This window comes from Equus caballus, chromosome 22, assembly GCF_041296265.1.
Source record: "Equus caballus isolate H_3958 breed thoroughbred chromosome 22, TB-T2T, whole genome shotgun sequence".
NCBI classification, from domain to species: Eukaryota; Metazoa; Chordata; class Mammalia; order Perissodactyla; family Equidae; genus Equus; species Equus caballus.
Genome location: NC_091705.1, coordinates 48,803,608 through 48,818,490, shown reverse-complemented (window position 1 = coordinate 48,818,490; position 14,883 = coordinate 48,803,608). Strand labels below are relative to the sequence as shown.

At 53.2% G+C, this 14,883-nt stretch overlaps 1 protein-coding gene and 1 long non-coding RNA gene across 2 annotated transcripts in view; one reads left to right on the top strand and one right to left on the bottom strand.

Annotated features, from left to right (window-relative positions):
• The window catches only part of CDH4 (cadherin 4), a 597,550-nt gene that overhangs the window by 168,130 nt on the left and 414,537 nt on the right, over window positions 1-14,883 (bottom strand). Inside the window, exon 3 of the mRNA XM_023626852.2 lies at window positions 7,747-7,976. Coding sequence (XP_023482620.1) covers window positions 7,747-7,976 — 230 coding nt within the window. The remainder of the gene's footprint in view (window positions 1-7,746; window positions 7,977-14,883) is intronic.
• LOC111770050 (uncharacterized) lies at window positions 6,875-8,924 on the top strand. The gene is made up of 3 exons (XR_002802989.2): window positions 6,875-7,044; window positions 7,964-8,119; window positions 8,245-8,924. It is a non-coding gene; the product is annotated as an uncharacterized lncRNA (long non-coding RNA).

Genomic DNA, 14,883 nt, shown 5'->3' with positions numbered 1-14,883 from the left:
AGGCAGGAATTGGTTCTCAGACGGAGTCTCCACCCCATCGTCTTATAACCAACCCGGGAGTCCATGATGACACCAATAATGGGCTCTCAGCCACTCTTGGGGGTGGAGGGGTGACGGACTTGGGGATGAGGGGAAGACCATGAGGATGGAGGGGTGACTGACATGGGGACGAGAGGTTGATGGACCTTGGGGCTTAAAGAATGGAGGTCTTGGCAAGACTTCTTTCTCCTTGCTGGTCCTGGAGATCCGAGCGGCTGCACGAAGAGGACTTGAGGGCGTCTGGAGTGCTGGGCGGGATCCCCGGCTCCAGACCCACAGCCGCCTTTGGGGGCTGCACAGGGTGTGTCTGCATTCCACAGGGCCTGAATCTCCATCTCTGCTGGAAGGCACTGCCACACCCCTGGGAGTGAGTGTCCTGGGGCCACCACAGACTGGAGGGCTGCACTGCAATGAATGGCACACATTCATTGTCCCAGGTCTAGAGGTCAGAAGTGCGAGATCGAGGTGTTGGAAGCGTTGGTTCCTTCCAAGGGCCATGAAGGAGGCTCTGCCCAGGCCTCTCTCCTGGATGCTGGTGGTTTGCCGGCGATCTCTGGCATTCCTTGGCTTGTAGTGGCATCACCCCGATGTCTGTCTTCATCTTCACACAGAGCTCCCCTGTGCGTGTGTGTGTGTCCAAATTTCCCCTTTTTATGAGGCCACCAGTCACACTGGTCTAAGGCCCACTGACAGCCCCCACCTTAACTAATCATATCTGCGAAACCCTAGTGACAAACACTGTCCCATTCCGAGGGACTGTAGGTTCGGATCTCAGCACACGGATTTCAGGGGGACGCAGTTCAGCCCATACGCTGGGGAGGCAGAAACCCCAAGGAATGAACACGTGTCAGCCTCCGGGCCCCGTCTGACTACGGGGGGCTGTGGGCTGAGCGCCTCTCTCATAGATGCTGACGTGCCATAAGACCCAATATTAGTTTCATAAACAACAGTTTCTTCTTACAAACTATCCCCACAGGTCCCACTGCCACTTTCAAGTCAGATGACAGCCGGGCGAGAACTTTATCTTCAGTATTTACTGTTAGGCCGGAGCCGGCTTTGCTTCCTCAGGGGCAGCTCAGCACTCCTGTGGGAAATATGTGACCTCATTTGCATTTTCTAATTGAATTGCTATCAGCTTTCCTGCAAGACTGCACAAAAAAAACGTTCTTCCAGACCCCAGCACTGCTTGCAATGCCCACAAAAAGACCGCCTTTAATAGTTGCGCAGAGAGGGAAGGAAAAGAAGGAGAAAGGTTGCCAAGTTTTCACGGTTCACCTCACTGTAAAGCTGTCAGTTTTGCCCAGCTCCACAGAGAGTCGCTGAAATGACGGACAGGGGAGACTGCCCTTGAAGAAACTTCGACATAAGAGAAATGAAATTTATAGAACCGGGAAATTAGGGGGTCCCCAACCGATGGTCCTCAAGCGATTTGCTTCAAGGCTTCTTTTGGTAAGAGCTTACTGGACTTTGAACACTGCAAACTGCTGTTTCGAAGGAGGCCGTTTGTGTTTCTAGAACCTTCTGCCAACAGAACTCCTGCTCACTGTGTCCCCATCTGAATTTCACCAATTGCTCCACATCCTCCTCAATATTTGGTACTATCAGTCTTTGTGAGTTTAGCCATTCTGGTAGGTTTTTGGCTTTCATCGGCATTGCCCTGCTAAGTTGACACACCTTCACGTTGGTGGACCACAAGACTCCTCTTTGGTAGATAATGCGTATTCAAGAAAGTGGAAAGATAAGCCAGAGCATGGGAGAGGATCTTTGAACACTCGACTGACAAAGGACGCACATCCAGAATACACTGAGAGCCTCGAATGGCTACGTAAAGGTGGACAACCTGATACAAATTTCCTGTGTACCCCGTGCTCCAGGTGTCATGTACAAGAAAGCTTCCGAAACATCGCCCCACATTCTCTTCCATCGTCTGGTTTGTCTTGCACGCTTAGACTTGCAATCCATCCAGAACTGATTGGGGAGGGGTGTGGGCTAGGGGTCAGTTCAGTTTCCCTTAGGGAAGACCCAGTGGCCAAGCATCTCTTATTGAAAAGATCACCCTTCCTCCGTTATTCTAAGTAGAGTTTGGCAAACTTTTTGTTAAAGGGTCAGACAGTTAAATATTTTAGGCATTGCAGGCAAGAAGGGAAACCGAGAACATTAACATAGGTACTTAGACAACCGTTTAAAAATGGAGAAACCTGGACCCAGCCCTGTGGCTGAGGGGTTAAGTTTGAGCGCTCTGCTTGGGTGGCCCGGGGTTCACTGGTTTGGATCCTGGGTATGGATCTCCACCCCGCTCGTCAAGCTATGCTGTGGCAGCATCCCACACAGAAGAACTAGAATGACCTACAACTATGCACTGGGGCTTTGGGGAGAAAGAAAAAGCAAAAGAGGAAGATTGGCAACAGACGACAGCTCAGGGCCAATCTTCTTCACCAGAAAGCATACCGTAAAAAACAAAATAAAATAAAATAAATAAATAAATAAATAAAAACAGAGAACCCATTCTCAGCTTGCAGGCCACCAAAAGGCAGGCGGCAGGTCAGACGTGGCCAGCAGGCTGCAGTTTGCTGACCTGACTGTAGAGGTCAGAGGCACTCTAATAAAACATCAAGTGTCTGCACCATGCGCATTTGACAAGGTTGGTCAAATCCTATGTGTGAAGTGGGTGAATCTTCTATGAAAGTTATACTTCCATGCAGATGATTTTTAAAAAACATTAAATATTTTTCCTGGGCTTGCTATTCTGTTCCATTAGTTTGTTTGACCCTCTTTGCTCCCAAACCACAGCATTTTAATTTCTCTATTTAGTGGTTCTCAAATGGGGGCATTTTTGCCCCCAGAGAACGTTTGGCAATGACTGGAGAGAGCTTTGGTTCCTGGGGGGTTGGTGGGGGTGCTGCTGGCGCCTGGGGGGTGGGGCCCAGGGACACTGTTCAACACCCTTTGGTGCACAGGGCGCCCCACCACGGAGGATGACCTGGCCCAAACGCCACTAGTGCTGAGGTCGAGAAACTGCCGCTGTTGAGTAATGTCTTGGTGTCTGAACGACCAAGTCCTCCCAACTTTTTGTCGTTCTTGGCCCTCTCCAGCTCCATTAAGAAACATAAAGTCTGCTCTTCACTCTTCTATAAACAAGCAAAAAAAGAATGCACTGCGAGTTTTGTTGGGGTTGTGCTGAATCCATAGAAACCTTTGGGTAGAGTTGGCATCACCTCGGCATGAGCCTTCTAAATCATGAGCAGGCAGATCCCTCCACTTTTAAAGGTCTTTGTTAACTGTTTTCAATAACACGTAAGGGTCTGGTAAAGTTTTTGTTGGTTTGTTCCTAGTTACGTGATCCTTTTTAATTCTATTGTCATTGGTATCTGGTCCAGATTTCATCTTTTAGCTGTCTATTCCTGGTCCACAGGAGCACACTGCTTTTACATCCAGCACTCTGGCTAACCTCACTCATTAATTGCAGTAAGTTATCTGCCAGTTCTTCTAGATTTTCTGTGTTCACAATCACATAAGCCACAAATAATGTTAGTTCTATTGATTCTGATTTCTTTTTCTTGCTTCACCTCATCAGCTTGAAGCTCTGGCGTGTGATGTAAACACATCCTTGTCCTACTTCTGACCTCAAGGAAAGGCAGTAAATATTCCAACAGCAGACTGGACTTTTGCTGTAGGTTTTCTGAGATGCCCTTTATGAAGTTAAGAACTGTCCCTTCTTCTCCTAATTTGCTGAATATCTTTGTCCTGAATGCAGGTTAAATTTTAACAACTGTTATGCAAATGATCATGTGATTTTTACCCTTTACTCTGCATTGAATTACATGGATTAACCTTCAAGTATTAAACCAACTTTGCATTCTTGGAACAAGTCCATTTGGTCATGATTTTCCTGTGTAAACATGGATGCATTCAAGTTTGTTAATACTTTGCTTACAGTTTTTTTTCTGTCTATTTACAAATGAGACTGGCCTTTACTGACATTCTCTCTCCATCTTCTTTCATGGTTCTTCCCAGTTCTGGATGCAGCTCTTGCTGGCTTTGGGCAACGTTCTGGCTAATCTTGAGTCAGCAGAGAGCTTGCTCTCTCTGCTTTCTGCCATGTGAGGATACAGGAGAAGTCTGAAGTCTGCAATCTGGAAGAGAGCCCCCACTGAACTCAACCGTGCTTTCATTCTGATCTCAGACTTTCAGCCTCCAGAACTGTGAGCAGTAAGTTTCTATGGTTTATAAGCCCCTAGTCTATGGCATTTTCTTATTGCAGCCTCAACAGACTAAGACAGTGCTTCAGTGCAATTTTCTTTATATTTATCTTGCTTAGAGTCCATAGAGCTTCTTGAATCTATGCCTGCATGTCTGTGATCAGTTTTGGAACATTTCCTGCTACTATATTTTCAAATATTACTTCTGCTCCACTTTATCTCTCCCCCTCATATTGCAAACATATGCATGTTAGAACTTCTCACTGCTTCTCCATATCTCTTACTCTTTCTTCTGTTTTCTTTCTGTATATCTTTTCATGCTGTAGCCTGAATATTTCTTCCACTACTTTTTGCTTCCCTAATTCTCTCTTCAGTGATGTCTAATCTACAGATATGTCTATCCACTGAGTTCTTAATTTCAACTTGTTCTATTTTTCAGTTCTAAATTGCCCAATTAATTTTTTATAACTTCCAATTCTCTGTCAAATTCTTATATTTAACATGTTTAAACACAGTACACAAGTTATTATAAAATCTATGTCTGATAACTCCACTACCTAGAGCCCCTGTGGGTCTTTTATTATTTACTATTTCTCTTGATTTTTATTTTCAGTGTCTTGTCCCTCCTAAGTGCCCAGTCGCTTTCACTTGAGCTCTAGACATTGTGTATAAAAGAAGATGGATCTAATTTGAGGCCTGATGTGATATCTTCTACTGGAGAAGATTTGTATTTCTTCTGACAGGTGGCTGGGGACACCAGCAATCTGGCATTACCTTAATCCGTTTATGGAGAGTGATGTTATTCAAAGGTTGGTAATGGTCTCTGTAAGTAAGGGCCCATCAGCTAAGTGATGCAGTGTCCCACCCAGACCCTCTTCCTTGCCCCTCAGGCATACCCTGGTTAGGGCCAGCTGCCATGACGAGCACAGGACCAGGAGGGCTGGGACCACACTGATGACAGCAACAAGGGCTGATATTTTTCACCTCTTTGGAGCAGGGCTCTTGCAGAGCCTCCAACTTGCACGACCTTCACGCATAACTTCACATAACATAACACTCTCGACAACCCAGGACAGGATGCAGGTGGTATTACTATGCCATTTTCCAGAGCAGTAAACCTCAGAGAGGTTGTGTGAGTTGTCGCAGAACATCAGCCAGTACATTGGAAACCCTTGATTTGAACCCACAACACGGGGCAGCCGGCTCCTTGACGATGGTGGGCCCAGTCACACCCAGAAAGTTACTTTAGAGTCCTTCCAGAACAGGGATTCTCCCACGCAGCAAAGGGGCTGCAGCCCCCCCCGCCCTCAGCTCCCCCATCTGCAAAGTGGGGACCAGGACAGCACCTCCTGGAGGTGTGACCACCCCTAGAGATGTGAGGGTCAGGCGAGTCGACACCATTTAGGGCAGGGCCTCAGTGGTCCTACAAAGTCCTTCAAAGTCAGGAAGGGAACTTGGGGTTTGAAGGAAGAGGAAACAGGAGCCACCAGCAACGAAGGGGATGAACTACAGTGAGGGACGGGGTGGGGTGGGCCAAAGACACTGCCCGCCGCCTACATAGTCAATCTGCACGCACTTGGGTGTGCGGTCCCACCATCACCCGACGCCCGGGCTCACCAGGAAGGTCTGAGCCTGGGACACCAATCTGTGCCCCCTGTTCTGCTGACTGGGCGTTTCTTGGGCCAGCCCATCGTGGGGCTGGAGGGGTGTACGTACCGGGGACTGATTGCAATCACCTTCCATGAGGATCAGGGTTAATTGCATCAGAAATCACTTCATTAACATGCCTAACAAAAGGTGCCATTACCTTTTCCATTAGTGCCTTGTATCTGAGCCTCCGCAGGCTGTAAGGCGCCCGACTCTCTGCTCACAAGGCGGATGGGATGGTTTCTGCATCGCGATCCGGGGTGCAGACTTAACACCGCTCCCCTGGCCCCCCACCACCTGGAGGGAAGGGCCCCATGGGGACAGTGTCCCCAGGGCTGCTCCCTGCCCTCTCCCAGGGTGTGGCCCGTCACAGTCACTCAGGAAAGAAGAGAGACCACATGTGTCTTAGGTTTTTCAGCATCCACAAGGTGCCGCTCATGATCTCGGGGGCACTGCTGACAGAAACGTGTTTTGACGCCTGGTTCAACACACCCACGAGGCCACTCAGGATGTCCTTCCAGGGATGTCAGCTCATCACCGAAGGGAAGGCCATCCACCCAAGTCACCGCTTTCTCTTTTCCAACCTAAACCGCATCTACTTGTTTAAAAACAAGATGAAACAAAACACAGGTCCCTGTTTTCCCAAAGTGAGTTCCTTGGAACACCTGCCTTGCAAGATGTTCGGTGAAGAGGGTTCCTTGGTCAACAGGTTTGGGGAAATTTGCAGACTGTCTCCCACTGAGGTGCACAAGGCATGCTAGTTGTGTGAGGTTCTGGGGAAATCTGTAGAAAGGAATCTGTTCAGCTTGGTCCAGCCCTTTACTTCCCAGGGCCCCTTTCTGAGGGAGGACCATGACCGCTGTCCCAGGTGGCCTGGCACTGCTTGAACCCGTGTGCTCTCATCCGCTGATGAACCACACACAGTGCCATCACAATGCTGATGGTCCCCCAGGCCATCTGCTAACTGAGGGGTGCAGGGGATCCTCCCTCTCCACTGGCTGGCCCTTCTGGCAGGTGGATGTGAGCAGCTGGCACCTGTCATGCTGGCCAACCGGCCTGCAACTTCTCTGCCGGCCCGCCAGCCCCCACGCCCACGGCCAGTGCAGCTGCCGAAACACAGGGCGGCAGGAGGGGAACGGGCCTGTTCCCCATCAGACACGTGAGACCTGACCCTGAGGACTTTGGGGGTGACCATGGGTTGGCTGAGGAGTCTGGTCCTGGACGGCTGGCCACTGCAGAGATGAGAGACCTCTCTGGCTCAGGGGAGGGCGAATTCACCCCTCCCCATTCTATGGACACTGGTCACACTGGCCAGTCAGAAACGAAGTTGGAGGCAGGGCCAGGGAGGTTGGGTAACACTGACTCGTTCGTGTCTCCCCCCACCCCCGGCGCCGTCTCTCTCCTTCGCCCCTCCATCCCTCCCTTTCTCCCCATCTCTCCCTCTCTCCCTCTGAATTAGTCTTACACCAGCTACTCTGGCTGCCTGCCATGGCCAGCCACGTGGCCTTCGTTTTCTTTCTCATCCCTCCAGGCATGGGGAGCCCCCGGCTGGTGGGCTTCAGCCCTCAGGCAGGAGATGCTACAGAACCTGTGGTGCCCAGTGAGAAATGGAAATGTGGGGCCCTTTTTCACAAAATTATTAGGGCTGTCAAGAAGTTGGAGGCAGTACCTTAAACCAGGAGTGGGGCCCTGTGCCTTTGTCCGTGAGGCAGCCCTGCCTCAGGAAGCTGGGAGGGTCAGAGGTCCTCTCCGGCCGGCACAGCCCTCGGAGCTGTCAGCCCCGTCCTTAGGAAGTCCCTGCTATGGTGACCAGAAGGAGGAAGGACGTTCACCAAGCCCACCGAGTCCGGTCACACCTTACCTTGTGTCCAGAGTGCACGGACGAGGAGGTCTGGGCCACCAGCAGCCGCACCACGGCGTCCCACCGCTCGGCCGTCTGGCGGTCCCACGCGGTCACAGTGAACGCCACCTGCTCAGAGGGGACCCGCAGCTCCCGGGCAGCGAAGATCGTTCCGTCCGCCCCGACTTTGAAGTCCATGCTGTTGGTCTCATACTGAGTCCCCTTCGTCCCCAAACAGCTGCTGAACTTGACTGCAAGAGGAGAGGAGGAGAAGGGTCAGGACCGCCGGCAGACGGGCGGGGCAGCGCAGTCACACGGCTGCTTTCTCAGCAGCGGCTCCAAGTCTCCAACGAGCACCAGGAAGACAGTGATTTAACTGATTTTCGACCTTCAGGTGTTGTGTTTTATCTCACCCTCCTGGGGAATTCATAGAGGCCTTAGAAAAAGGAAATAATAATAAAAAAAGCAATGGCTGCACTTTCATTATATCTAAACCACAGCCCTTCTCCATTTCTGCAGACGCGTCTCTCCCTTGTCACGGCTGCCTTTGAATTCGAGCTGGAGGCGCTAGCGACTCGGCGGGTATTCTCCACCGAAAGATGCTCCCCTGGTTTGCCCTGTGCCAACCCTCTGCCGCCAATGCACTTGAAAGCCCCCGACGGATCTGTGTTTCCACCCGAAGAAGGCTAAGTGTGGAAGGAGCGGGAGAAAGCGGTATTCGGAGCGGAACTCGAACCCGCTGCCTTCTCTGGTCCACTTTGTTCCTCAGCCACATGAACCCGACACCTGAAAACTCTCCGTCAGGGTGGGCTGGGCGTGAAGCAGGACCCGCAGGGATCTTGGGTCAGCAAAGTGCTTTCTCGGTGAATTGGAAACAGGGAGTTCGAGGTGGACAGTCTGCTGACACTGCTGGGCGGGCATGTTGCTGTGCTACTCAAACATTAATTAGGCACCGAATCGCCGGGCCCTGCTAATGCCTCCATGGCCCCGGCCGTTTGTAACTCAGCTGCAGGAAGGGACATCCTGGAGGCCGCATATTCACTGGGACCACCCTAGTGCCTTTTTTATACGCGTGCTTCTGCAGTGGCTGCCTAACGCCGTGGTAAATTATGAGGCACCACCAGCTGGTGTCACATTCTGCTGATAAAAACGGTGGATAAAGTTACCTCGTATTTATAAAAATGTGGGTATCTCAGCAATTACGGTGGGAGGACTGGTTTTTTAAGCAATTTCACTGTCACAGCTTACATGATTTAATTACTATTTATTCTACCAACTGAAAAAAAGCTCCTCACTGTTACGTTTGATACAGTGTTTTCCCCCAGGGCTCACCTTTTATTGTTGCCTGCCTTGAAATAATAAATAACATGTATGTTCCCTCACCTCCAATACTTCACTTCAGACGTCTCCCCAGTTACCGGCACCTCCCACTTGTGGGTTTAATATAAAAATGCTTTTAAGTTTGGTCAAACCAGGCATTTTGGCCCCGTCTGGCCGGAAAGCGCGTGTTACAGACTCCAGAGCCGTGCCGGCAGGGTCCTCGGGGGAGGAGGGCAACCAAGGTCACGAGGGCTGTGGCTCCACGGAAACACCCCCAAGGAGGGAATAATGACATTTTTTCAAGTGACAGGAAAATTCCAAACTGCTTTTAGAGTACCGCTCGCCCCAACGGTAAACAAATTAAAATCAGCAACGAACTGAGCGGATCAATCATTTCTGACATCCTATTGTCACTGACAAAGATAAAAATGACAGTTCTGTGATTGCCGGAAGATTAGCACAAAATACATAAATAAGCCCAATTGTTCTCTAAAAGCAGATTTTTAACCGCTTGTGGAACTGGACCGCAGCGGACGGACCGCATCTCCTCAGGACCGAAAGGCGATGCCGTTGTATTTTTTAAAAAATAGGCACCGAGCTTTGGTGACGTCTGAGGTAAGCATGATGCTGCTCTCAGAAGAACAAGTCACTGGGGCCGGCCCGGCGGCGCAGTGCTTAAGTGCGCACATTCCGCTTCTCAGCCACCCGAGTTTCACCGGTTCGGATCCCGGGTGCAGACGTGACACGGCTTGGCACGCCATGCTGTGGTAGGCGTCCCACATATAAAGTAGAGGAAGATGGGCATGGATGTTAGCTCAGGGCCAGTCTTCCTCAGCAAAAAGAGAAGGACTGGCAGTAGTTAGCTCAGGGCTAATCTTCCTCCAAAAAAAAAAAAAGAACAAGTCACCAGCACGGCAGCCGCCCAGACAGCATGCTCAGGGTGCGGTCCACAGGAACCAGGGACTTGTCAGATGACGGATGTCCTCAGTGGACGACAGGGACCCTCAAGGACATTAAAGATGGTGCCGCCAAAGCGACTGTGGGGCACAGCCCGACAGGAATCAGGCCTGTGGGCGACATGAGGGCTTCTCTAGGCGGGCGCCCATGAGATCTTCATGGTGCCCTGACAGTTGACGTCTTTCCCATCGATGTCGGACACAAGCCCGTCCAACCGGGAGGAAGCAACGGGCTTTGTGACAAGAGGAAACTCCACCATCAGCTTCAGTGTAACCACGACCCGGCTGATCTGGTCAGTCCAATGGGGTGGTGGTCACCACTCAGGTCTGAGATTCTGAACCCTCATCAGCGAGGCAGCAGGAGTTGAAACTTGGCCGTGGGAAGATGAGGGCCATTCGGGCACCCCCAGTGCTGGGGGACCAGTTTTCCAGAAGGAGGGAAATTCAGAGCAATGCCTGCTGCCGGGCTGCTGGGCTGTGGCCTCTCTTTCAAAGGGAAGATCAATAAGGGCTGTTCTTCCGAGACACCAGGGGCATTCATAAAACACTAGCACTGAATAAATGAACACTCCTGTTCGAAACCCTGTGAACTGTGGGTTTAAATTGCTGAACACATAAACACCCTCAGAATGTCACACTTTGCCTTGCCATAAAAACGGTGAGTGAGCACTTGGGGTTGGGGGAGGGGGTCGGGGGCAGACCCTCGAGAAAAACGTCTGAGGTCTTAGGAGAGGAATGACTCCTCTCTTCCGGGAGCCAGTTTGTCTTTTCCTGGCAAATTGTGCCAAAATGGTTTCTCTTTTCACTTTGGCTACCAGGGAGCTCAGAGATAATACTGTGGCTGGGAGCTAAAGTGCTGAGTCATTTACGAACCTCAGCACATTCCATCCTAGTTTCCCTCTTTGTTTCCTCTTCCACCTGCTTTCTTCCTGTTGCATTCTTTTTTACTTTCAGAGTCTGCATCCATGTCTGTAGGTTAAATGCCTCCCAGGAGGACAGAGGTGAAAATGCACGGGTATGTGCAGATGCTAGCATCCATGGCGTGTCCCATGCACAGAGGGGACACCAGCATGGGGTTTGGCCACACAGTTTTCATCTGGCCTCTCTCTGCTTTGTTGCTCCCCAGTGTGGCCTGCAGTCTGAACCTCAGACCCTAGCTGCAGAGCCGCACGCTCTCCGCATATGCTGCGCACAGCATCTTCCAGGGCTGTGCTGCCTCTGCTCCCGGGAGCCGCCTGCCGCTCTGCGGGCTCCACGGCCTCACTGGGCTCCGGGCAGCACTGGCTGGTGCATCTAGTTCAGAGCCTGAGTTGGCCCCTCCCACGGGTGCCCAGCGGCTCAGCCCTGATACGACCCTTGGACTCTTGTTCTCTGCAGACCGCCCAGGAGACCCTGGTCTTCCCGGCTCTCCGGCTGCTCCTTTCAGCTCTGGCAACGGGCTCGGCCCTGCCCGTGGCTGATGGTGGGAGCAGCCGTACGTGCCCACAGGTTCTCCACTGACTGTTCCGAGGAGAAAGACGGCACTCAGCTCCTCAGAGCTGGGCAGCTGCGGCAGGTCTTGGAGAGGCCACCCCTTCTCCTGGGGACCCTCGGCACATGGAAAAGCCTGGCCTTCGCCATTGGTCACTTGGCTTGCCTTCTGGAAGGGGTCGCCTGACAAACATGGAGCTTTTCTGGGAGGGATGCAGGGAGACGCAGAGCCCTGCGGCCTGGAGTCCAGCGCGACACCAGCAGGCAGGCCAGTCTGGCACCTCAGTGTCCTGGAAAGCCAGCCCCATGCAGCCCACAGCACCCAGGTCTCTGTCCTCCTCCTTCAGCGGCTATAGTGCTGTTGGCCGTTGCATGCCCATGAGCTCCTGTGCAGGCCAGGCCGGCTGCTGGGTGCGGGGCTGGCGGAGGCCCCAGCACAGGGGTCCAAGGACGCCCTTCACCTTCGGCGCATTTCCAGACTGGCTTCTGACAAGACGTAGAGAACTCAAGCTTTGGACCTAACGCACCTGGACGGCAGGTGTGGTCAGGACCCTGCAGGTTCCTGATGGGCTGGCTCCCACCCACCTCTCAGGACTTGGCTCTGATGTCAGAGAAAAGCCGCTGGACCCCCAGAGCCAAGCCAGCACACGCTCGCTGCCCTCCCCACCGTATCACCCCATTCTGGCATCTTCACTCGCTTCCTCCCAGAATTCCTGATTTTCCTGTTTCTTGGCTGTGGCCTCCCGGACTGCTGAGCACGTGAGAGCAGGGCTGCTGTGCCCCGGGGCTGTGGACGGTGCTGGCACATAGTCGGGGGAAACAAGCCCCAGTTTCCGCACGATGCCCCTCCCCGGGCGGTGAAGGGACCGTCAGGGTTTTCAATCAATAAGAGCCTTGCTGTTGCTTTGTGCTCAGCCCAGAAATACCACACGCCGCCCCTTTCACCCTCTCCCTTGGCACCGGCGGGAACGGACTGTTTCCTGAGCTCGGCAGGGTCTTTAGGAACCAGTGAGGACCAGTGAGGCCCCGCTAAATGCAAAACGTCCCCATGGGAAAAAGCCACCAAAGATTGCTGCCACCAGCATCCCAGGCCGCGAAGGTGAGCACCCAATTGTAACATTTTGGTTAACATTTTCCTTAACATATTTGTTTTGGATCTGCTGATTTCTCTCAGTCTTCAGGAGAAAGTTAAAATCCTATGGGAATTACGAGAAAACTTTTCTGTCCACATATCGGATAAAACCACTGAGTGAGGAGGAGCTCCTGTTGCCATGTAAATCCAGATTACACAGCAGTCTAGGCTCAAACCCTGGGAAGTGCCCCGTGTGTGGGTGCTGGGCGCTCTGCTGGGCACGGCCTGCTCGTGCTGCGACGGGAAGGCACCGTGTGCAGGTGTATTGTCCCCTTCGCAGATAAGGAAACTGAGGCTCAGAGACAGTTCACACCTGGAAGCCGCAGGAGGGGGAGGTGGGATGGCCCCGCTCCTGAAGGCTCTCTCAGGCCCAGCCTGCGGCGGCAGCTCATTCTCCATGAGCCCGGCAGGCAGACCCAGCAGACGTCTCTAAATGGGCACATCCAGGTCCTCGTGCGGGAAACTTCTGCTGCTGTTGACAGACACCCGACCCTGGAGGTCCCTGTGCCTGCTCTCTGAGGCTGCGGCCTCCCCAGGCCCTGGCCTCCCCAGGCCCCCGACAGCAGAGGCAGGATGTCTGCACGCGCACGGCACAGGCTCCTCTGGGACTGAGGCCCCAGCGCCAACTGCGAGGAGGAAAGTCACTTTGCAGGGATGTCGCCTGTGTGGAAACACACGCACGGACGGTCCCGGCCTCCAGTGCGGGAGCGCTGTGTGGAGAACAGGTGGCACCCCAATTCTGGACTGTGATGCGGGCCCACCCGGCGCTCCTTACCCACAGCCGCGACCTGCTGCACATGTCTCTGCGGTTTGCTAATTATTTCCATTAGTTTTAAACAAACTTGACAAGAGACAGAAGGAATCCTGAGAGAAATTAAATCCAGTTGTTTAAACACCCACAGTCACAGCCCCCTGCCCCTGTCCCCTTGGTGGGGGTGGGGCGCCCTGTGCAGCCAGCGCTGGGGGAGGCGGTGGGTGGGCCCTGGGAGAGACTCAGCACCACCTGCTGGAGGAGGGGGACTGAGGAGGGGCTGGGGAGGTGGAGGAGGTGAGCATCTGGCTGTGCCCTGTGCCACCAGCACCAACTGATGGTCGGTGTCACGGTGCTGTCCTTGCCAGCGTGCGCCACGGGGAGGGTGTGCACTGCAGCCATGACCACCCCGGCCCAGGCCCCCCTCAGGATGGAGGTTGAACCCCAGGTCTGTGACTCGACAAGCAGCGGCCTCTCTGAGCATCACTCTCTGTTTCTGTGACATGGGAGTAACAGCAAAGGGTATGATGAGGACTAGGAGAATCACAGGGCAGAGCTTGGGTAAATGCCAGCTTGTCTTACACTCTGGCCAGTGTGCCTCGTGCCCATTTGAATGAAGGGGAGATGGGCCCAGGGGAGCAAAGGCACTTGGCCAAGTTCACACAAGGTCATTCATCCCACAAACATCTGTGGGGCCCCTGCGCCTGGCACTGGGGATCTAGCTGGCAAAGACAGAAAGGAGGCTCATGCTGGGCAGAGGCTGGGAGAGGAAAAGACAGATGGTTGAACCATTTAGTCTTCTACAGGGTCACCCAAAGGGGTCCCAGACCAGTTTGGGGGTCCCCAGGGACGGGGATGGGGAGCCCTGCAGGATGTGTGGGGTGAGCCAGCAGCGGGGATTCTGACCCTGCTGGGATCTTGTCTCTGGCACCATCGGGGCCCAGCTCCCCGTCCCCAGCCCAGGATGCGGAATCAACAGCTCTCGGAGTCAGGGCCGCCGCGGCTGGGCAGGCCCCGGCCCACACACCATGGCCTCCCTCTTCGGACAGGATGGATTAAATTTTCAAGCCTATGTTCTATTCCGAGAAGATGCCCAGAGAAGAACGTCAGCTGCTCCACTCATCGTGTCCACACTGCTCCTGAAATGTGACTGAACGCAGAGGGCAGGCTCAGCACTCGGAGCCGGCAGCAGACCGTCTGAAGGCCACTTGAGAAGCACAAGAAAAAGTGAATGCCCAGGAACCCCTCTGGCTGGACATCGTGGGAGGAGCTGAGCACCGGAAAATTCAACCACGTTCTGGATCTCATTTGGCGGTGGCCTCCCCTCTCTCCCACTCCTCGCCGCCAGGAAGTGGGTAAAGCAAACCAGAGGCTGATCAGTCCCGGCCCTCTGCCCTCGGGCTGGGACGCTGCTCGTCCACACAAAGGGCAGGGATGCACCTGGCCAGCCACCTGTCACCGATGCCCGTTCTCCTCCGCACTGTATAAACGTTAGTCTCTGCTTGCCGTCTTGGTGTCCTGGCCACTGC